This window comes from Pyrgilauda ruficollis, unplaced genomic scaffold (assembly GCF_017590135.1).
Source record: "Pyrgilauda ruficollis isolate IOZ18807 unplaced genomic scaffold, ASM1759013v1 scaffold35, whole genome shotgun sequence".
Classification (NCBI taxonomy): domain Eukaryota; kingdom Metazoa; phylum Chordata; class Aves; order Passeriformes; family Passeridae; genus Pyrgilauda; species Pyrgilauda ruficollis.
In genome coordinates, this window is record NW_024524934.1 from 8,492,708 (window position 1) to 8,516,140 (window position 23,433).

At 36.3% G+C, this 23,433-nt stretch overlaps 1 protein-coding gene across 1 annotated transcript in view; it reads left to right on the top strand.

Annotated features, from left to right (window-relative positions):
- CDKAL1 (CDK5 regulatory subunit associated protein 1 like 1) overlaps window positions 1-23,433 on the top strand; it is a 380,700-nt gene that overhangs the window by 241,653 nt on the left and 115,614 nt on the right. Inside the window, exon 11 of the mRNA XM_041475400.1 lies at window positions 8,171-8,316. Within this exon, the coding sequence (XP_041331334.1) occupies window positions 8,171-8,316 (146 nt within the window). The remainder of the gene's footprint in view (window positions 1-8,170; window positions 8,317-23,433) is intronic.

Sequence of the window (23,433 nt, forward strand, 5' to 3'; positions counted from 1 at the left end):
TTTGGGAATGAAGCTCATGTTCTTTATAACACTAGTAGAAAAAATGCTTTGAGATACATAAAGAACTGCCTTTATTTATGGAAAATTCAGTTTTCCATCACAACAGAATATTTTATGCATGCATCTAGTGCTCTTCTATATTTAATAGTCTGTGAATAAAAACTGGCATTGTAAAAAGGGGTTAACATTAAGTAGCACACTGCTTGACCAGTTAAATCTGTGCATATTAGTTGTACCTTAGTTATGATTTGCTCATATGAATGTTTTTCTTGCTTGTTAGACTGCCTGAGAATGAAGAGTATTTAAATGCAGACAGATCCACACTCAATCTTGTGCTGAGTGTCAGGCTGTCAATTACTTACAGTACTGTCTCAGCCCAGCAGTCCTTTGGAGCTGGAGCTTCTGGTGAATCTCTAGGAGAAAATAAAAATCACCAGTAATTGAGCAATATGTTAAAAGAATGGGAAATGTATATATGGGATAGGGCAGTTGTGCTAAATAAAAGTAGGATTTTTTATCAGTTGCCATGCACTTCAAGGCATTGAGGTAGAAGCTATTGTCAAACATAGAGCTTGCATAACAAACTGTGCCATCTTCTTTTAATATTTCTGCATTCATTGTTAAACAAATAGCATCTCACTTTCCTAGTTATTTATATTATAATAAGTAAAGTTCTACCAACTACTCTCCATGCTGTTTCAAAAGCTTCTATCTAGTTTAGATGCATAAACCCTTTTGTTTTCTTTGATAGATGAGCTGTCACATTCCCTGTGCTTTGCAGCATCATCTACATAATCTTCAGTAAGACTGCTTGCTTCGTTAGGCTTTGGCATTTGCTTAAAAAAAAAGGTTGATTTTCTTGAGGTGAAGATTTTCTTTAAAAATGAGAAAAAGAAAATACATTGTGTTCTAGAAACTATAATAAAACTGCACAGTAATGTTTGCTTTGTGTTGTAGTACCACTGTTAATCAAGGAGAAGACGTAAAATCTCTTCTCATTCTTGAATTCAGTTCGTTTAACTCTGTTAAATGTGCAAGGGTTACTGAAAAATTTAAATTCAATGATATAAATCTTGTCGTTATAGTTTGGAATATCTTTATTCTGTTTTACTATGAAATTTAGGTCAGCTCACAAAAGAAAGTATTATTATTTGCCTAAAGGTTTAAGTTTTGATTAAAACTTTCTACTGTTTTCCTTCCACTGGAACCTGCTAAAGCAGTTGCTATTTTAGATATCATACTTGCTTGTTTGAAATGAAGGGAAACAATAGAGAGGCTCCCTGGCACTGCTCTGTCTTGGTGCAGATGAACTCTGGAGGGGTGTGCAATCCATTCTGTGTCTTCCTTCTGAGCAGAAACCATCAATTCTTTTCTATCCTATGGGATTCTCATTTTTTAGCTGGAGAACAAATTCGTAGAATGGATGAAACTAGCAATTCATTTCACTCATTCAGTTTTCTGAAGACAGAAAGGTAGTGTGACAATCCTGCTTGCCTGTTGTTTGTGCTTCTCTGTGCTTTAATTAATTTTCAAGGTTTTATTAGCAGAAAGTATGATTGAGACAGAGTTATTTAAAGTAGCAGTGTGTTGTTGCAATAAATCGCCTTTTTAGGGACCTTCCCAATAGGTGTTTTTAATACATATTGAAAAAAGGAGTATTAATTTACTTCTGGAAAAAAAATATTTCATTTGAGGAGTGCTTAATGATGAGAAATTAGGACCATAGAGAAATTTTTTTTAAAAAGTGTATTTTCTAGGATGTCAGAATTAATAATTTCGCAAGTAATTAGTATTAGCTCTTTGGTTGGCTGGTTTGAAGTCATTAAACCATCACTCTAACCATTAATGAAATGTACACTTTACCTTAAAATGAATCAATTTTTGGAACTGAACAAACAGCACTCTGAAGCTTCACAAAGGCTCTTTAGGATTGTAGTGATGGCTGCAGCAACAACAACAACAGTCCTCATCTTTGAAAGCACTGAACCATTGTTCTGCATGGTGCACAGAAAGAAATTAGTGTGGTATAATGCTGAATGAAGGTGTCACTGAATCAGCTCTGTTTTGGGGAGGTGGAGATTCAGATGTGCTTGGGCTCATGGTTCATCACAGGCTGAGTAATAGCAATCCACCAAATGGAGATGCTGGTGCTTAACATTTTACCCAATGTAAAGTCAGTCTGCTTTCATATTGAAAGCAAATTGTGATAGGGAAGCCAGCTTGCTTTTTGTGAAGACTATCAGGAACCAAGATTTAAGATGTCTGTACTGGGAGTTACTGGTTTTGTCAGAAAATGTGAATAAATGGTACTGCGCAATAAGTTTTTTTTATTCTTGGATATAACATGTATAATCTTAGAACCATATCCACCTGTTAACAGAATAGGAGAAATCTTGATATTTTTGTGTTTACAAATCAGGTAGCATATTTGGTGCTGTGTGTTTCCTTTGTACACTGACTCATGGGAAGAGATGTGAAAAATTTCAGCTGAAGCTTTGGACTGTGAAATGCGGTGTTGTATTGTATTGTTATCTGAATATCACTTCTTGTGCAGGAACTTGAGTTAGCTTGTGCTCTTGTTTAATAAAGGAAGATGTGGCAAGCTCTTCAAGGCATATTAGGTGGTTTCGGTATGGCACGGTTTGCCATTTTTTTTTGATAGAGTAGGCTTAATACATATTAAGCTGTGAGGGAGGAAAAATTTGCGTAGCTAGCCATGGTTTGTCTGTTTTCTGAGGCTGGAAGCAGTAGAGAGATCCCACACCTAGGAGAACAGCTGGGAGCAGCTAGGGCTGAGCATCTGACTCTCACGGCTAGTTTTCCTATCAGCAAAACACAGCTTGCAGTCTGGTTTATATCCACTTCCAAGGGTGGCCTGAGCTAATACCAGTTCTCTGTTTGGTAATGTAGAAGGCATTTTTCCCATATGGCAAAACAGATTTTTGCCCTCCATCTGGCAACCCAAAGATTTGATTTTAAGGTTCAAATTACATTGGCTAGAATTGCATGGGCTTTTAACTGCTCCAGTGTGACCTGCCTTTATCCTAATGACAGGATAAAGATCTGAGCATGTCATGTCATGTTACATGGAGTAGAAGTTGCTACTAAGCTTGCCCATCGTGTGGCTTCAGCACGTCCTCCAGTTCATACACAGATGACAGAGAGGCACTGCCTTCCAACCAGTATCCTCAGGGACATCCCACACGTTCTTAGTTTTTTAAAGCCCCATTACTCACAGGGGCTGGGAAGTAGGGGGAGAGTTCCCTGTACATTTGTTTTAACAAAACTGCTATGGGCTTTCCAGACTGGATCATAACTGTGTCATCATTCCCGTGCCTGCATCGCAAGATCACATCTGTTCCTGAGCTGTACTGCAGCAGAGGAATTTATAAAATGGGCCACAGCCACTTGATTTTCATCCAGACTGTGCTGGTGGTAGCACCGCTCAGCTTCTGAAAGACAGCAGTCAGCAGACACCCCTCGTGACATATCCCAAACTAATATCTGCCTCAAAGGGATGAAGTTTTGAGGGAGTGCCTTTTTGTCATGTTTCCATATGGACGAGGATTTCTTTGGGCTTCACTGCTGGCAGAGGACAAAATCCTTTTGCTAGCAAGCAAGCTATTCACATCATTATCGTGACACAAACACAAGACAGAATTCAAATACTTGGATTTTTGCCTGCTGTAGGTGAGGGGAAAGAATTGCTGTCTGAACAGCTTGCTGGTACTGACATAAAGATGCGCAGATATTGATGTTTATTGTCTCTGCAATTTTCTATGGTTGCACATGGTGTCATTGCAAACAGGAGGTGTGATTTTCTGGTTAGGTGGTTAAATTTGTGTATTGTAATTGCTAGGATAAAATACACTGGCTAGATAGAAATCTTTCTGGTAATGTGCTTTGTGTTCTAATGTACTCCAGCTGCTAAGGACTAGAAAAAAATATTTCACATGTGATCAGTATCCTAAAGGATGTTTCACATACATTGTTATTTTCCAAATGTAGGTGATGCCTATTTTTGTAGAGTCAGGTTAAAACAAATTGTGCTACTTTTTGACCATTTAGTTCATGATACTTCATTTTTGTGTAGCGCATCCCTTCATTCACAGACACATTATCAGATTCCAGGGAATAGCAAGAAAAGGTAATCAGCCATTTCAGTCATGATGAAAGACAGAAAGTTTCTTTCACAGTGATATAGTTTCTAAACATTGTTCATCTATTGTTTCCAGATGGAAATAAAATTCTAGATTGTTTTTTTTCTAAATGAAATATGTAATTATACCTAGTAATGCAGAGCACTTCAGAAAAAAAAAAAATGTATATAATTATTAAAAAAAAACCAACAGGAAACAGATGTTAAGCTTAGAATGTTGAGACATGGTGAAGTAAAAATATGCATTAGCCCATGATGTCCTTCAAATACTCTTTGGGATATTAACTAATAGTTTTATTCAGTGATGAAATCTGATATTCTATGTGCAATCTGTAGTATGGGAAAATCTGTCAGCATTGGCTAAGTATGACTGTTAAGTGCAGAGTAGTTGTAATTTAATCAAACCTATCTGGCAAAGAACTTCAGTGTTTTTTTAGTGGTGGGGAGGATGAAAGATAAGACTGGAACAGTCTTACCCTAAAGCTACAGGTTAGAATGTGATATTTCTATCTGAACACTGCAAAGTTTAGAAGATTGATTTATCCAGATTTCTCATGCAATCATGCAAAGCTTTTGTTTAATTCATTATTCTGTTTCCTTCTGAATGGCTCACTCAGAGTTTCTGGTTATACAAGGTAAATTTGAGACCACCAGCAGTACTTAAATGTGAATGACAATGAAACAGTGGGTCATCAGGTGTTTCTGTCTTGTGTTTGGTTTGTGTTAATAATTTGTGTTGTGCTAAATTCACAAAGATAATCGTTACAATCCTCAAGTACCTGCTGGGAAATCGGTTTATCGGTAGGATCTTTGATTCAAAGCACATGCAGTGCATTTTGTGTAGCTTTAGATACAGAAAGCAAGTAAAGAAAGGAGTTCACAGTATAAAGAGCTATTTGCAACCTCCTCATCTCTAGGAGGAGCTTTCACTGTCCAGAACATCCCTGAAACCCGTGACCACAGTAGCTAGGCTGTGTTAGTGTTACCAGACAGATGCGTGTGTATTGCATGTGAATTTCTGATACACATGACAAGCGATTTGCTTTCTAAAGAATGCCAGTTCTTTTGATATGGAGTATCTTTCTGAACCGTAATGATGCAGTGGAATAGTCAATAATGTTTTTGAGCTTACAGCTGTAGCTTTTACTGTATGCAGGGATCTGTAGGGGTAGTTGAGAAGTTCAGTTAACTGATGCCAGGCATTTTGCATCCCTTTGGTACAGAACCAAGGGTAATTACTTCAAATGACAACAGTTGTGTTCTTAATCTTGAAAGTTATCAACAGTGATTGCAGAAAACATATGTTTTCTTTCTTTTACTTGGGGAATAAGTTGAAGAAGCAATTCTGATTAGTCTTGTTTAACACTGGCTGTTGGACACCACTGGTTTAGTTCCTCTTACAGGAAGTGCAGTCAGAAGCTCCCTCTTGGCCACATCCCCCTGAAGAAGATCAACTGTGAGACCGGCAGGATTCTGCATGTTACTGTCAGACCAGCAGCTAGGGGCTTTAGGGTTGGTTGGGTGCTTTGGTTTTTTTGAATCCTCTGAGTAGGAAAATCCTTTTGAGATTTTAGGATTTGGTTCTCATTCTTCATACGTCACCATAACATTTTCATTGTTTAAGATGAATATGAAGAATAAAACCAACATTTTATGTAACTAGAGAATTTCCACATTTGTGACTTTAAAAATCAAAACTTTGTGGTAAAACAAGGTAAGATTTTTTTAAAATCGAATATTTCTATCACAAACAAACAGACACAGTGAATCTGGGTTTTTGTTCTATCAGATGATTCTCAACCTTACGAAAGCAGAAATAAAATAACACTTCTGTATCTAGAAGTTCTAATAAATGATTTATTACTCTCAAAAAGAATTCACAAACTGATCTCATATTAAAAAGTCTGTTATTCAGAAGATGCAAAATTTGAGAGGAGTGCAAAGAATTTTTTTCCTATGTCTTAGGGTGAGTTATTTTTAAGAACTTGGCATATTTAGAAGCACGTTATGAAACATGACTTTCATTAGTTCCTTATATCATAAATCTGTTTTTGCAAACTGAATAAAGTACTTGGAACCAAAAGATAAACAGAATAATAGGCTTGTGGTCCATAGCTTAATTTTCAGCTCATATTTTCTGTATTTTAGAAACATATTTGATTACTGATAAATAGAAAAGTCACAGATGACTACAAGGATGCTTCATATGAATTACATTCACAAGATATTCTAAAACTTAAAGGAGGTTTCCCAATTTTAGATACTTGTTCTGTAAATTTCATTTTTGAAAATACATTCTAGCTGAACATGTACAATTATTAAGGGCACAGATAAGTATAGTTCCATTTGAATTGGAGACAAAATCTGTGTGGATGCATGGTGGCCTTTTCTTCACTCTTTTTTTCATGAAACCAGCTAACTCCAGCTTCCACTGAGAGCCAGGTTCACTGCACACACTACACTTTTCTGTGTATAAAATTGTGTGCAATTCTGTGTATCAAATTGAGTTTACATACCTGAGATGGAATAGCTGTTGTCTTGAATAATGTAACCACTTCTCTGAGACATTTGTGTAATAGGATCTTAGACAGAAACTTTCAAAACTGCTTCCAGAAGTGATTTGATAGCGTTTCGGGTTTTGTATACATCTGTTTGTCAGATGAAAAGTGAGTATCAGGAGAGCATTTTTTTTCTTCTTGTTCTAAAAATCAGTGCTTTTAAAAGCCGAGTTCCTGCAAATGAAAAGGCATTAGGATATCTGCCTTCTCTTTGAACAATGTAGGGCAGCCTTTTAGAAATACAGCAAGAAAATCTAGATGCGTGACTAATATTGCTGATTAATGGTCTGGAAGAATTTGTAAATAGTTGCATCTTAAAAAGTAAATATGGCAGGAGTATGTGTTGTCAGACAGACTATCTGTGCCATCAGAGAAAACAGGAGAAATGGACTGAGTGAGCCTGACTGGAGCACACAGAATGTACTGGCAGAAGAGCAGTGCTCAGTTCCAGGCCATTTCCTGTATGCCCACAGCTCAGGGAGAAAGGGAAAACCATATGTGAAGACCTGGCTGTTCAGGGAATATACTTCTTTATACAGGTTCACTTATTTGTTGCAGGACAAAGATCAACAAGCAGTATGGTACCATATTACGTGCAGTCTCAATGCTGGTTGGTTTCAACTTAAAAAAAAAAAACTTTGTTGCTTGACTGTATGTCCTTAATTAGTTAAATAATAAAAATGAGAGAAATCAGACCACTATATTCTATTCTCTGTCTCTCATTCCTTCACCTTGCCAAGCCTCTCTTGGGGGGTTGGTTTGACTTTCATTAGGAGGTTTGGTTTTGCATTTTGCTATTACCTTTACTTTTTTTTTTTTTTCCCTGACCTTTTGCATTTGTACAAAATGTATCACATCCTGTGTCTCTTTCCAAGCTGTTGCTCCAGTTACCCCTGATTAATTTTATTCATATTTCAGCCAAACGCTTTTAATTTCACTGCTTTTCTCTGAAGTAACACAGGTAACATTTCAGGCCACTATTGGAGCACGTTTACAATTGATGAGGTGTATCTTATTTAGCAGCTGGTCAGCTTTAGGGATGCTCCAAATATAGACATTCTCATTTTGGTATCTTAGAAGTTACTTCACTCTAACAAAAAAAACAAGTAACCCTTGGCATCTTCTGAAAACAGCCACTGTCTGGAATCACCAGTTTGCATAATACTTTGCCTTTAAAATTTTCTTTTAATTGTGTAATCAATACTACATAGGGAATGTGATCCCTATCTCAAAGGAAATTCAATTTCATCACTTTCTTTTTATTTTCTCTTTTTTAAGAAATTGATTTCCAATATTTTCACCTGTCCTTACTGTTTCAAATTGGGCTGCGGCAATTTAGTATTGTTTGGGTTTTAGAAGTATTACTACTGATACTTACCCCATATATTAATTTGAGTTTTCTGTATTATTTTCATAATGCTTTAAAGCTCCTTTTTCTTTTTATAACTCTTAGGAAATGGCCAAGATTCTCAATCATCCGAGAGTATATGCTTTTCTGCACATACCAGTCCAGTCAGCCTCTGACAGTGTGCTCATGGACATGAAAAGAGAATACTGTGTGGCAGACTTCAAACAAGTAGTGGATTTCCTTAAAGAAAAGTAAGTCTACAAATAATTGAGAAAATGACAGTGTTAGGTTTGTTGCAATGTCAAGAACATGTGGCTGAAAACACAATTATTTGCAACTTCATAATTAAGGTATGAAAAAAGAGGTTCTTGAAGCTTTCAAAGTCTTTGAGTTTTCTGTAAGCCCCTTGATGTGGTTGGCTCCTATGCTCAAGCTTTTATAAGCATCTTAAATCTCTGCATGACTTGCTTTTAATTTGTCAATATATTCCTAATTTTTTTCAAAAAATGCATTCTTACATTATTTTTATACATAAACTGCTATATATAGATTGCTTGAAGTTGGAGTTACTGAAGCTGTCTTTAATGTGGCTTTTGAGCATTGCACACTTTGTGAACTAGAGATGATCCAGCTCCAGCAAATGTAAATGGCTTGGTTTTGTGTTTGCTTGTTCTAATAAGTATTTTATGTCCTATATTTTATGTAAATTTACATCAGTATAGTAACATTCTAATCTTGCTTAGGGGACTGATGAGTTCTAGATTAATTTCAAAATTATTTCCCTTAACAACAGAGCTAATTGTGAGAAATTAAGAATGTATCATTAATGTATTTGCTTATGCTGACACCAAGATGGAAGTTACATCTACCTGCAAAGTTTTTGTAACTACAAGTAATAATTTCATATCCAAGGAAGTATTTTCTTAACCTTTAAAAACTTAATAGTGACATATTTTGCTGGATATTTCTGCACCGATTGCCAAAAAAAGTGCGTCTGGAGAATCATTTCTGACACCTTGAAAGTTTGGCTACTTTCTCTCTTTCTGCTTCCTTTGTTTGTATGTTTGTTCAATGATTTAAGGCAGTGACATTGTACCTTTGACTCTTACCTTGTATTAAAATACTGGTACATCAAACCAACGAAACTTTCATAATCAGTTTTTTTTGTGATAAATGAAAACTTGAGAAGTCTAGCTGTGTAAAACATGTCATCTAGTAGCTGCATAGGAATTATAATATGTAAGAAAGCAAGCCAATTGTGACACAATAGAATCTGCTTTGCAAACTGAATGAGGACATTCCTATGCATCTAGGACAACTGATGGAAATGGGGCTGGTTGTCTTCATACAGGTTGATTTGCATTAATTTTCCAACACAAACAATGCCCATGAATTCTTGGCACTAAATTTCTTGTGACTATGGATCAGTGTTAGTTTTTAATTAACAGATGTATTGTATTCCGACGTATCTTAAGTGGAACTGTGTTAGTTTATGTCTTAGTTGACTTGAAGTTAATTCATTATTCCCTTCAGTAGTTTTAGCATTGGAAGCTATTATCATAACAGCAGCTGGATTTTCGATAACCCAGTATAGCTGGCACATGTTGGGGCATATGGGGATTTATTAAATCATTCAGCTCTTGCACACAGCAAAGAATGAATTACTTAATACCCAAATTTAAAACAGCTGGTCACTGAGCATACAGTAATGTATGTCATAAGTCTTTTTCCAGGGCTTTTTTGTAGTGAACTTAACAAGGGAGAAAACTGGTTTGATGTCTTGATTTTAAAGAATAATAAAGTTTCTTTATCCTGCTTATTAAGAAAATACTGAATTATCTAATAGTTCATGTTAGAAAACAGTCTCCAGATATTAAGATGGAAAAATCTTTGTACCATATGGCAGCAGGATAAAGAAGCTATGCCAGGTAGAGAAAATGTTTTAGATATTTGAACATGTGCTCATCTGTTAAATGTGAGGTTTTTTTCTTTGCCCTTAAGAACATAGTCTTCATTTGTAGACTTTACTCTTGTGACAGCAGCCAGCTATTACATTCTCATGTAGATATTCCCATAAAGATCTCAGCACAAAATTTACCAGAACTTAACATGGCTGCAGACAAGTCCAGAGCCTAGAGCCAGAATAGCTAAAATTAAATATGTGTTTAAACCACTTGAATAGCCAAAAGGGATTATTTCTAACTCCCATTTATCAAAAAGGTAAAATAAACCAAAAATAGAAACCTCTGTATCTCCTTTCTCTATTGCTGGGGCCATAAAATAATCTAGAAGCTTCCTACATAAAATGTACAAGGATTTGTCAGTAGATTCCAAATGTCACCTTTGTCTCTAGAATGTGACATCTGCTCTAATAATAACTTCACCAAAAGTTTTATGAAAGCAATAATTATATAGGCTGACTGGGTGAAGAAGTAAAGCCATGCATCAAGGAATGCTAATGGTTATCAATTAAGTGTTTAATAACTTGCATTCAAACATCTGAGCACATAAAATCAAGTCCAGCAAGTAAAAATGAAAGGAAAAAGGGAAAGAAACAGCCATGTCATAATTTTTGTTTTGGAACTCCAAAGAAATACCAGCTGATTTCTGAATCTTTTTCTCAATCAGGCCAACAAAACACTCTGGGGCTTTTTTTCTCCAAGAAGAAAAAAAAATATTTTCCTTCCTCTGGAGAGCCATGACTTACAGCAGAGGTATCTTCTTCAGAGTGGGGATTTATTTATGTCCTGCTGAGCACAGAATGCCTTATAGAGAGAGTTCCCCAGGAGTACTCCAGACAGAGTACTCTCTATATTGAAACTCTCTTTTTAAAAATAATGGAGAATTCTTGAGACTCCATGTCTGTGAAGTTAGAAATGTCACATTTTTCCTCTTTTTGAGGACTCTCTGCAGGCATGAGCAGTAGAAATGAACTTTAAAAATTAGTGTTGATGTTCTAGTGCTGGCTTTTGATATGCCGCTCTTTGTATTTCAGAGCCACTCTCCCCAGTCATGTGGCAACATTTTTGGTTTACTATGAAGATCAATAGCAAAATGCATAGAATATAAAGCAAGAAAGGCAAATCCATTAGACTGTGAAAAACTGAAATACAGAAGGCTTCTTTTATACTTTTTTTAAGAAATTCCTTCTATCATATTTTGCACTTTTTTGCACTGAAATTTCAGTGAGTTTGACTATTCAGGCAAATACTGTTGAGCAGTTGATACGGTGACCTACATATATCTGGAAATCTAATATACAGATGTAGATATAGAGATATATAGATATATTTCCTGAGAATTTGTTTTTAAACTGTTTTAGAGAGCAACAGCATAAAGTGAGGATGTATTGATTAATGCAGAGGGTGAGCACAGTCTGTAGGGATTAAGTAAGGACTAGTGCCCTGGTGTATGGTCTCTGGGGACTAACACAGTAGTCTGCAGGCACTATTCACAAGACTGGTTCCTGCATGAGTTTGGAACTAAATACAGGACTTGTAGAAATTGCTGCTAAGTGAATTTAATCCAGAGACAAATTTAGTCTTTTATCAGAAAGTCTTCTTTTTGGTGTTGTATCAAAATGTGAGTTGTTTTTCAAGTGATCTCAACTTTCAAGATTCAGCACAGATTATATTTCTGAAAGGTGATGTTTGTAGTTGCAAAAAGACCAAGACAGCTTTAATTGTCTTCAAGTTCTGAAACTTAATCCCCTGAAATTTACTTTTCATGATAAAAGCAAACAATTGGAATATATTTGAGTTAAAGAAACCTGAGATCTGAATGTCATATTTTGTAATTGCTTGAATAATCAGCAATGTGAATATATACCTATTAAAAAGTCCTTAGACTGGTAATGTGTTTTCCAAAATTGCTTTTGTTGCCCAGACTATATTCTCTCACCTTTTTGGTTTGTGAAATGATTCTGATGTTCATCAAAGATTATATTTATGTCTCCTCTTACTGCTGCTTGGTAAGAGACATGCAAACCCAAAATCTAGACAAATAGAAAAGTAGGCAAATTTAGAGCTAAACTGAAAGACTGTACCTTTCTCTTTTGGAGGACAGCGTAATTCCGAGGAAAAGCTGGGTTTGCCCCCCAGTTTGTTTTTGTTTGTGTCCTGAGATAGGAGCATAACATGAATTGTGGGTGGACTGCTGCTGTTCATTTGAGACTGTCTCATAACTCAGACTGGAATCATTGGAGCTTTCCAATATCATCAGAAGGCCAGCAAACTTGGTCTGCCAGCAGAGAAGCCCCAGCTCTGTCAGGCAGAAAGTTCTGGGGTTTCATTTCACTGGCTCTCCCTTTTCCATTAAAATCAGACCTACTCGAAAGCCTCTCTGAGCCTCCATTACTTTTAGTTGTAGTCAAGCCTTTTCAGCATAGGTAGATACATAATTCAGCATAGGTAGATACATAATTACTGCGGTTGGAAGAAGGCAGTAAAGGACCTAAAGTAGTAAATGTGTGCAGTGGAAAATAAATCACAAACTTGGAAGGAAATTATTCACTCAAATGCAAACTGAAGACGTAATTGCCCAGCAGTTACAGACAACTGCCTGATGTCCCAGGAAGGTGGAGATGTTGTCCAAACGGAGAGAAGGTGTTACACAGTCCTTTTGGGACAGCTGGCTTCAGCAAGGCTCCCTACTTCTCTGACATCTACTGAAAGTAGAATCGGAGGGCCATGAAAAGAGTAATTTAAAAATAACCATTTACTATTTTTATATGCCTTTTTCTACTCACTCTCAAAATGTAGGTAATTATGAAGTAGACTATATCAACTCCCTCACTTTTTTACAATGTGAATGTGTTTCATTTTCTTTCTCAAAATGTACTTCTGTTTCTCAGAGAGAGATGTTGTTGAGCTCATTTTGCAGACGTGCAAATCGTGTCCCTAACAAACCTTGACAAGGCTTTCAGATTTGGGCTTTTTTTAATGGGTTTTAGCACATCTGTTCTGTCAGTCTGACTACTGCAAATGCAAATGTCATCTGTTTAAAATCCTTATTACGTTCTCTGCTAAGAAATTGCTGAGTGTATTTGGTACTTATCTGTAATTTTATACCTCAATCTCTAGACTCCTCTCTACTCTGTCTTTTGTCTGCTCTTGGAGTCTGAACTAATCACTTTACCAAACACGTCTCTTTTTTTTCTTATGTTTTAAATTAATTGAGTGCCTTTAAAAGGTATTGAATTAGCACCAAAAACTAGAATGTGGGTGTTTTTTATCACATAGTACAGAGGTATATTCAAGTTTGTGTCTAGACTTGACTCTAGTGCTTCATGGTGTAGCTTTTGATGGACAAGCTCCTTTTTATCACAGGATTAGTTGTCTTTAATTGTCTTGAAATTTAAATTTGGACTTTGGCAGGTTTATAACCCTTCCTGCCCTGCATTTGATTAACAAGGTCTTGGAAAGAGGTGTAAGTAGGCAAGAGGTTTCAAAGGTACTGAACACTTGCAGTTCCATTAATTTCATTAGGATATTTTGAGCATCAGCATTCATCAATCTACATTTCAAAAGTATGTTTTTCTTTACAACTGGCTGTGGAGAGGCAAGCATTAGGTATTTGAGGATAGCTTTTTTTTTTTTTTTTTTACTAATTGTAACATGACTTCAACCTAGCTAAATGTTGTTCTAGGAGGGCAGTCTTTCCATTTTGGCCTGTACTGCACTTTGCCCTTTTCTCAGCTGATGCTACTGCACCCTTACTTTTTAGCAAGGAGATATACTTTTCCTAGAGAGGGAATGGAAGGCAGGAAGGCAATATCTGCAACTTCTTAATCTTTATTTTCACTGTTCTACAGACTGTAATTGAGGTTTCAGTTAGTTCATGGAGAGACCTCTTTAGTGCCATGGTTTACAGGTTTAGATCTTTTGCCACTTTATAAATTACTAGTCACTGTTCGGTAGCCATAGTCTTTCATGCCAGATGCATCAAGAATATTGGAGTTTTCTGGGCTGTCAGCTCTCAGTTATCCTGTTGTTTGTGCATCTTGTCAGTTCATGTGTGAGGATGTACACATAAAAATATGGAAGTCCCAAGCGAATCATATAATGTGTTGTTAGCATAAAATAATTCCAAATTTACAGACTACTTTGAAGATTAGTTGACACTAAAAGTAACTTCAACCTGTTTATTTTGGGGGAAGATACTGTATAGGAAACTATGATTTGGAAATTTCAATGCTCTGTGATTTTTATATGAAGTCTCTTTGGATTCTGGGTCACTTTGGGTCTACATAGTGACCTGTTCAAGCAGGATGTGCATGCTTACGGGCTTACTCCTATTTTACAGCATTTTCTTCTAAATAATACACATATTTTTCTAGAGATAAGAGAACCATTATGAGAGGGTTAGTTCAGGGGTTTTTTCTCCTGGTTCTCAGGTTACTATTCAACTCCTATAGTAAGAACTGGAGGGTGAAGTCAGGGAAATAAAGTGCCCAGGATGAGCACAACTTGCTGAGCGCAGACTTAGTGGGCACACAGGGCATTTGCAGTTCAAATCCTTTGAGTTCACAACACTGTGATGCTCTGCTTTTGCCAAAATTTTGAGGAATCATTTTTTGAATGGTTGCTGGAAAGAGAAGATATGTGCCCTGATGAAATGTAAAAGCAATTTCATCTGTTTATTATATTTGGCTTACAATCTGGCTAACTCTTTTTACTAATTCTAAGTAGTGAAGTTGCTTAGAGTGATATTCTCTGTATGCAGTTAGGATTAGGCTCTCCTTTTTCTGGGCAGCCTCATCTGTAGTTTTCTTCTGTAAAATCCTAATGTGGAAGTATTGTTAGATGTTTCAGAGTAAAAATTAGTAAAGTACATCCAATTCAGTTTTTAAGTGTAGCAAGATGGTATCTTTTGGTCCTTTTTTCTTTTCCCCCGAAGGCTTGTGAATATGTTCTTTGGAAGTAATGATATAAAATCTGTAGGAAGGATATAAGGAAGGAATGCAGTAGTGGAAATAAATTTTAAAGGATTTAATATTTATGGGTTTAAATTCTGGTTTGTAGTTATTGGGATACTATATTTCTCTAGTGTTTTAAGGCAAAATAACTAAAATCACTTGGCTTTTTTTCTGAATACTTATTTTCATTTTGTTTCACTTTCTTGAAACAGAACCTGGGGAGGAGAGTCTAATTTGTTTTTAAAACAGTAACTTTAATTCATATCAATTTGCTTTATAGCAGATTGACTTGGTATGTAAGTCTCAGTTTTAATTTGCTAGTGAGCTTTTAAGCATATCCAAACATATATTAAGATCTATAAGTATTTGTGATAGCAAATTAGTACAGATATAAATACAAGATATGTGTACACCTTATAGTGCTCAGATGTACATCAGAAAATTCTGATGATGGTATTAAATTTTTATATTTGATATGTTTCAGAAAAGTATTTGTTCATTTCAATGTGTATTTTTTCACATTTTTGCCATAGTACTAAGTAATAAATTCATTTTGTAAGCCATGTTATTCTGATCACGTAGGACAATGTGGCACAAAGGAGTTCTTGATGAAGGTGGTAGCTGGCTAGCTGATAAGTGCTGATGGAATCTGCATTTGTTGAACTTCGAGGGAAAATAAGTTGAAAACAATGAAGAAATGGAAAAGGCAATATTTCTATAGCTGTTTGGTACCTTTAGGGGTTATTTTTTTAAACACAAACTTCTTAATTGAAGAAAACTAGGAAACAGAAATATACAAAGCCTTTTAAACCTTTTAAAAAATGTAACTATCCAATTAAAACTGTTGCATTCAAGAAGCAAGATAATTCTGCTACCCAGAGGTATTGTCTGTGTATTTATTTGGGGACAGTGGTACAGATTACTTCGGCTAAGCTCAGTTTTGTGTTCATGTGCATCTTATATTGGTCTGTATATAGTATTCAGGAGTTGATGATTCACCTTTTTTTTAGTAAGAATGAAATTTATAGTTGTAAACTTAATATTACATGGCAAAATAATCACAGACCTGAAATCTTAAAAGGTTTGTGCATAAGACAAATATCTGACTATAACAGATGAAAGTTTATTTTCCATAGCTGAACCACTTATCTCATGCACTTATGATTATTTTTGTCTTTCTATTTTGCTCCTCATCATTATGTAGAGCTGTCATTTTGTTTAGTAGGAGTAATTGACAAAGTACAGCTGTTAAATTGCTTCATAAGAGGAGGACAGTATTGCAAGTATGGTTATATGTAAAGGCACAAGAGGCAATGTAAATTCTTCTCAATCCACCTACTGGAAAATTGTAATTCAGATGCTAGTTCAAGCTGGAAAATGTTAGTATGTCCAAACACCTTTCCCATAGGAGAAGATGAAGCTAGAGTGGCTGATTGTAAGCCATTTTGTCTTGAATCTGGAGAAAATATTTATCAGCAAAACCCAGAGGCTGTAGAAGTGAATTATCTTATGGTTTGCTGGGTCGGATGCCTCCATGGTTGACCTCTGGAGAAGCCATGGCCTGTGGCATTCACATTCTCTGAAAAATCCCTTTGCCCAGGATTTTTCTCTTGGGAAGCTGAGAAACCTGAGAGAAAAAAGAAAACAATTCTTATCTCATTTGCTTCTCCTGTGTTTTGCTCATGTGGAATGTGTTGGAGATTGTTTACCCACAGGTGATTGTTTCATTGGTTTCTGGTGTGAGTTGTTTTGACTCAATGGCCAGTCAGTGCCAAGCTGTGCCGGGGCTCTGGAGAGACTGAGTTTCATTATTATCATTTTAGCATTCTGTAAATATCCTTTCTGTATTCTTTAGTATAGTATCCTTTAATGTAATATAGTATCATAAAATAATACATTAGCCTTCTGAGAACATGGAGTCAGATTCACCATTCCTTCCTTTGTGAGGGCTCCCCGCAAATACAATAGTGGCCCTCAGCAGGAGAGGCAACTCTGAGATCAGAATGCAGCTCCATACAGACTTGCAGTCAGCTCTGGGGTAATACCTTTTGAATCCAAATCTGGATTCAACAGATTTGAATCAGTCTTCTACAAAAAGCTTTGTATTACAAAAAAATACTGATCTCTCAGCTATTTATCTTCCTCGAAGGATTTTTGTTGAGACAAATTTCAACATAAGCCTCCAACTTACTACAGAAGTGGTACACACATCTGAAAAATGGGTTGTGTGGTTGATCATAGAGCTCCTGCTGAATTTGTGTGTATATGTCTGTGTGTCCATGTCCACAGTTAGTGTTTAGCCACTGTGCTTGGTGAAGGGAAATCTACTGTCCCAGACTCTGCAGAGTGAGGGACCCAGACAGACAAACAGACTATACGGTTCAGGTCCGAACAATAGACTGGCACAAATTTTCCACTGTTGTGAGATGACTGCTCCCACACTGCTGACTTCAGGTTTGGGGAGTACCTGACTCACATACTCAACCCTAGAAATGGCTAAGGCAGCCAGCTGGGCTCCCAGCTGTGACCAGGGAAGTATTTTTCCATGTAGCATACTCCACCCCTGCAGGCTCCCTCACTACCACAACTTGGCCACACAAACCAATTCACCTTTCTGTGGGAAAAAGGAGTCCTTATTGCCATTTATCATAACCTAGTGAACAGAATAGTTAGTGCTTTGCCAGAGTATTTCAGAGTGATGCACAAAAATATCCTAGTTGTCTGGTTTTTGTCTTCAAAAATATTGAAATTTTCTATAAAAGATCGGATGTGATTTTGTTAAGATTTACAGTCTTGCGTTGTTTATGTCTTAAATATCATATAGAGTTAATGGCAGTAAGTCATAACATGCTTTTCTGCTGCTGGTTACCTTAGATCATTTACTTACATTTTCTACAGAATGCAAATTTTTGATGTATTTTGATAGTTTTCATCATTACAAGAATAGAAGGAGCTGAAGTCTGTCTCTTAACGTATGTTTTCACAAAATACAGCTTTTACTTGACAGCATTTAAATGAAGTACAGTAATTATGACATTAAGTAATGAGATAATATTTCTGTGTTTTCATTAATAATGCAAATAAACATTTTTTTCTCAAGGCAAATGTTCAAATAATTCTTAAGAACAAAAAATTGTTTTGTTGAATGAACTAAATGTGCATTCAGTGATTATATTCGTACAGTGACAGTAGCTGGGGATTTCTAATTCTCTTTTTGTAATGTGGCATCTCTATGGGATGTGTTCCCATCCCAAGCATAGGGTTTGCACAGAAATTAATTGTTCCTTCCATTAGACTTCTAGAGCATCCAGAAGTTAACTTTGAGCATCCACCTTTCACTTTTTAACTCTGTCACAAAAGCTTGTTTCACATCCAGTTTGAATCCTCTTCTAATACTCTTGATGAATTCTTGGTATTAGTTTATCCTTTTGTTTTAAACTTCTATCCTGAGATATTCCCTCTGATCTGCTGGGGTTTTTTCCCCCTTGAAACAAGAATGTATTTAATGACCTGGTATGAATGTGACTTTTCCTATTTGCCTGAATGTTTTGTTTTTTGGTTTTTTTAAATTTTGTGGTGGACTTTATACATAAATAAAATGCCTTTATGAGGGGAAAAACACACTGCATCTAAATACATTATCCTTCTGATAATTGATCCCTGAGCCAGAAACTTGCAATGGCATTTTCCAAGTATTTACTTCCTAAATTCAGTGTGCTGTTTTGTCAAGGAAATCACTCACAATGCAAGTTCTCAGTTACTCCAGTAGCACCTACATTGCCTCCATGGAAAGCCAGGCTCACAGGCTCAAGGGGTGTGTTCTCCTTGTGCAGCTTTCTGCCAAATTCTGAAACCTGAAGCAGGCCCAGAGAAATGTTTTTGCTGTGGGAAATGGTGCCTTTGCAAGTTCGATAGATGCTCAGGGTTATACTGAGATGCCATTGTTGCACCTTGTAGGCTGCCACAGTGAATGCAAATTTACCTTTATCACCAAAACAAGTTTGTTCTGGGATTATTAGCTGTGATTCTGGAGTACAGGATTTTAAAGTCTTGCATCTTTCTATTTACTTTTGCACATATACAATGGATTTTAAGCCTTGCATTATCTTTTGGGAGTTCACTACCATCCTTGTCTGTGAAGGTAGCATGCATTTTAGCTGGAAGGAAAAAAGGGATTTGAGCCCTCATCACTGATTCTCCTTTTGTTCCTGTTTTCCATAAAAGCAAGATAGCCTGTATAGAATTTCTGAAGTCCTTTTCCAAGGTGACATCCAACATTCAGCTATTTTAGGAAAGTCAGTGTGCCTTGCTTTTCTCCTTAAACCTCCTGCTTTCCTTTACAGATACTTTTCTTCTTAAACCTCCTGCTCTTCCTTTATTTTGTATCCTTCCTTCATTTCACCTTCTCTATGTTAGGGAAGAGCCCTAAAGAGCAATCCCTGAAGACCTTGTATCTGGTGATGAAGAGTTCAGACAGGTTAACAGATACCTCAGTCTCTCACAGTAGATGAGAGGAATGTTACAAAGTCATGAATAGGGTTCATCTGCTGCTTCTTTAATAGCTCCTTCAGTTAAACCTCACACAACTGCACTCTGTATCATACCTTTGTATTTTTTATGTGTGGACATTTGAAACCATTTACATGTTTGCTAAGTGCTACTGTGCCTAGCAAAAAGCTTCATTTGCCATAGCTCTCCTTCAATCTTGGTTCATTTAGAGACACAATATGCCTGTCTTCAGATTTTCCATATTCTTAGATTATTTGCAGTGACTGCAGGAGTCCCTCTGAGGAAGAGATAGTTTACTTGCTCGTAACAGATTTTACTTTGAGATATGCTGACTACACATTTAGCCCTTCCATTTAGCTGTGTTCCTTGGTTTGATCTAAGCAGTAGACTCTGAGGAGGTCTGAGCTGCTCCTGTTACTACATGAACTACTGGCTGAAAGATGTGGGCCTGAAGGATGTTTCTTTGGATACTGCTGACATAAAACACATCATAGTTCAGTTCTTGCATGCACCACCATGTGATTACATGTAGGTGACTCCTCTGGTCTATAGATAGATAACTAGTCTTTGCCTTCTCCTTAGAATATTTTCTTCTCTGATATTTTTTGTTAATGGCAAGCCAGATGCCAAAGAAATTTTTTTTATTGTTACTGTTTTCAGGGTTCAGTTTTTCCCTAAATGGAGAAATACTAACATTTAAACCTATTAGGCTGAAAAATGGGGTATGTTCTAGAAGAAAAATACTAGAAAAATAAAGGAAAGTGAGAACTGTAAAATGTAATGAATATATTCAAATATTTTTATGCTGATAAGGTAAAACCCTATAAAAACCTTTAGAGAGATGCTTAACTACTATGTCTTCTACTCAGCTGATAAGAAAACCCAACCTACTGAAATTCCTGGAACTTCAACGCTGGCACTGAAACAGAAGGAAAGTAGGTGTTGTGAATTATAAAGACTTGCAATAGATCACAGAGGATGAAATATTTTTTATTAATGGACTCAAAGGTTAAATCAATAAATAATTTCTGAAGTTATTCCATGTTTTTCTACCTACTTCAAACATGTCTGAAATTCCCACCCACAGGGAATAAGCATTTTCAGAATGCTGTTACATAGGTGGTAGTTGTGTATCAGTTGCTCAATATTCTCTCCATAATAAATGAGTTTAAATTGTTTGAGATAGAACCTTTCATCCTTAATGATCATAATTTGCCACTTCATCCAGACTTCCTTTATACCATGTCTTCTGTTTTTCTCAAGGTTGAAAAGCCAGTGTCTGTGTTAGGCCTGACACATTATACCCAGACACTGGATTTCAGCTTGGGAATTTAGTTTTTGCACCAGCCTTGTGGATCTTGCTGCCTAAGAATTCTTCATATTTGTGCTGGTATTGCAGAGCCAAAAGGGCTCTGGGCCCGGCAGGCATTTGACAGGTTTTCCACGTTCTTTAACTGATGCCTGGAGGCTATTGTGGAACATGGTGTGATTTGATAAAATTGGTTTCAGTGATATAGTCTGAATGCACACACTGCTGTTTCCACTGAATTGATTCGATTCCATTTTTGTATTCTACTCCATTTTTGTATCATACTTTGGGTATTTTATAAAATTATTCATTACATTTAAGTAGGCTTTAGCAGAAGGAGTTCATGGTAACTATTACATTCAAACTTGTCTTCAGCTTGCAAAATGGAGTAGTTATAGCCACCTTATTTCATTCATTTGAGACATTTTTTCAGTTTTTTCTGTATTGATTTAATTCTGCAGTTTTAGCCTGCTCCAGAAATTTGTTGGCTTTTGGGGAGGTCTTTTCCCCTGCAAATTGTAATCTGGTTTTCTGCTTAGAATGTTGGGAACCTCAGGAAAAACATTTTTTTTTTTTTTTCATCTCTGTCAGTCTCACTATCCAGATCCCTCTCTTTGTTTCTATACTCATCTCTTTAGTGACAAAAGTTTTCATTTTTTTTCCTTTACCACAACTATTAGATTTAATATTCCCATCTGAGGACATCACTGATGTCCTTTCATAATGATCCTTTTGAAGGTTTTCAGTTCTCTTCGATCTCCTTCCTAAGTATTGCTTTTTTAACTTTTACCAATTCTTTGGGGACCAATGCTAGTTCCTGAGCAGTTGCCTTGCTCTATCCTGATTCTTATTTAGTTTTCAGTGGTAAGTGTCCTGCCTAATTTACTAACTGTGGGATCTTCATAGACTCTGTTTGGGTTCTGGGACTTCATGTGCCAGGCCTTTCTGTCTTACTATGTCAAGACAGAAAACAAAATGTTTCCCCTAATTTTTAGATGGATTTAGATGCTTTGCATCACATGGCTAAACCAAATTGGTACTGATCCTGTCTCTTGTCTAATTATGTGAGAAAGAAGTTACTCATCTCAGTTAAATCTTTATTCATCTTCTACTGCTATTAAATGTATTGAAACCTTATTCCCCAAATACAATTCTCATACATTACCTATCCAATGTTAATGGTTCAATGATGCCAAAGAGCTTTAGTTTCCATAATTGGTATGCTGTCATGTGTTTGAATTCTTCATAAAACATACTTTTTATTTTGTCTTTGATGATTCTTCAGTGATAACAGCATATTTTAGTTTTGTGCTAATTTTCTTTTAACTTTCAATCACTGGCAGGTCAAGTCAGGTAGGTGCTCACAATGTCAGGTTGCCTTAATTATTTCTCCGTGAGTATGAGTTTGTTAACTTTGAGAGCTTCATTTTCTGGCTATTTTACTTCTCTACAATGTAGAAATACATTTACACAGTGTGTGCTCCTCAGCATAACAGGACATCTGACACATGCAAGCCCAAAATATTTCAGGCGACCACCTTCCAGCCTTTTGTTTGAATAGTTGGGGGTTTCGTTATCTTTTCTGAAGTTCTGGATTTTATTTTGACTTCATTAATACTTCTTCTCATATGGACATGCAGTATTCTTCTTATGTTTTTCTGAATTTTTTTTTAAATTTCCCACTTAGTAACCCTACCCTTAGGCAGCAAAGTGAATAGATTGCTTGAATGGATTAAGACTTGTGGCTGTGTACAGCCTGTCAGAGTCCTCAAAAAAAAAAAAAAACCACTGAACTTGAACACATTTAGCAGTCCTTTATTTTATTTAAAGCTTTTGACTGTGACAATATATACTAATAATGATATGGTAAGCTATCCTAATTGTCAGTATTAAGGTATCTGCAACTTGGTGACACACTGAAAGTGAAGTAGTTCACTGAACTGAACAGAGAGAAATGGATAAGAGCTTCCCTGAGGCAACAGTGCCCATTGATTTTGTATTGTTTTAACTTTGTCATTGGCAAGCTAACAATCTACATTTCAAATACCATCTTTTCTTCTCCTGATTTTGCCTGTGATGTCCCTTATGTGTTTCTTGGTATGCATATATGAATCTGAATGTCCTTCAAAACTTTTGAAGGAATGAATTCACTTGACCCCAATATTCTAAACTGATTCTGTCTTTTACAAAGAAATGTTCTTAAATTACTGGCAATTCTAGACAAAGGAAGCTGCTACCAAAATGTTACAAACATGAAGTGTGTAAGAACCTGGCTGGTTGAGGCCATTCTTCTGAGAGGTTGGAGAGGTTAACTAGGTGCTGTTAGAGAACTGTTCGGGAACTATTGACTCAGAGGTTAGCTAGGAACTGTTTTGGAGCTGTTTTCCTGGTGATTTTACTTTTTCTGCGTAGTGTCTTCAAGCTGCGTAGCAGATTAAGCCCATTTCTTCACTTGGAAGAGAAGCCATAATATTTAGCTTTAAATTTTATCTTATTAACTGATACGTAAAATAATATTTTTATGGACCAATCCTGTATAATCTCTTGTATTCTGAACTCACCTACTGTTTGGGTATACCTGAGAATGAAAGATTCTTCTCACAGCCATTCTGCTACCTTCCAGTTAGCCAAGTG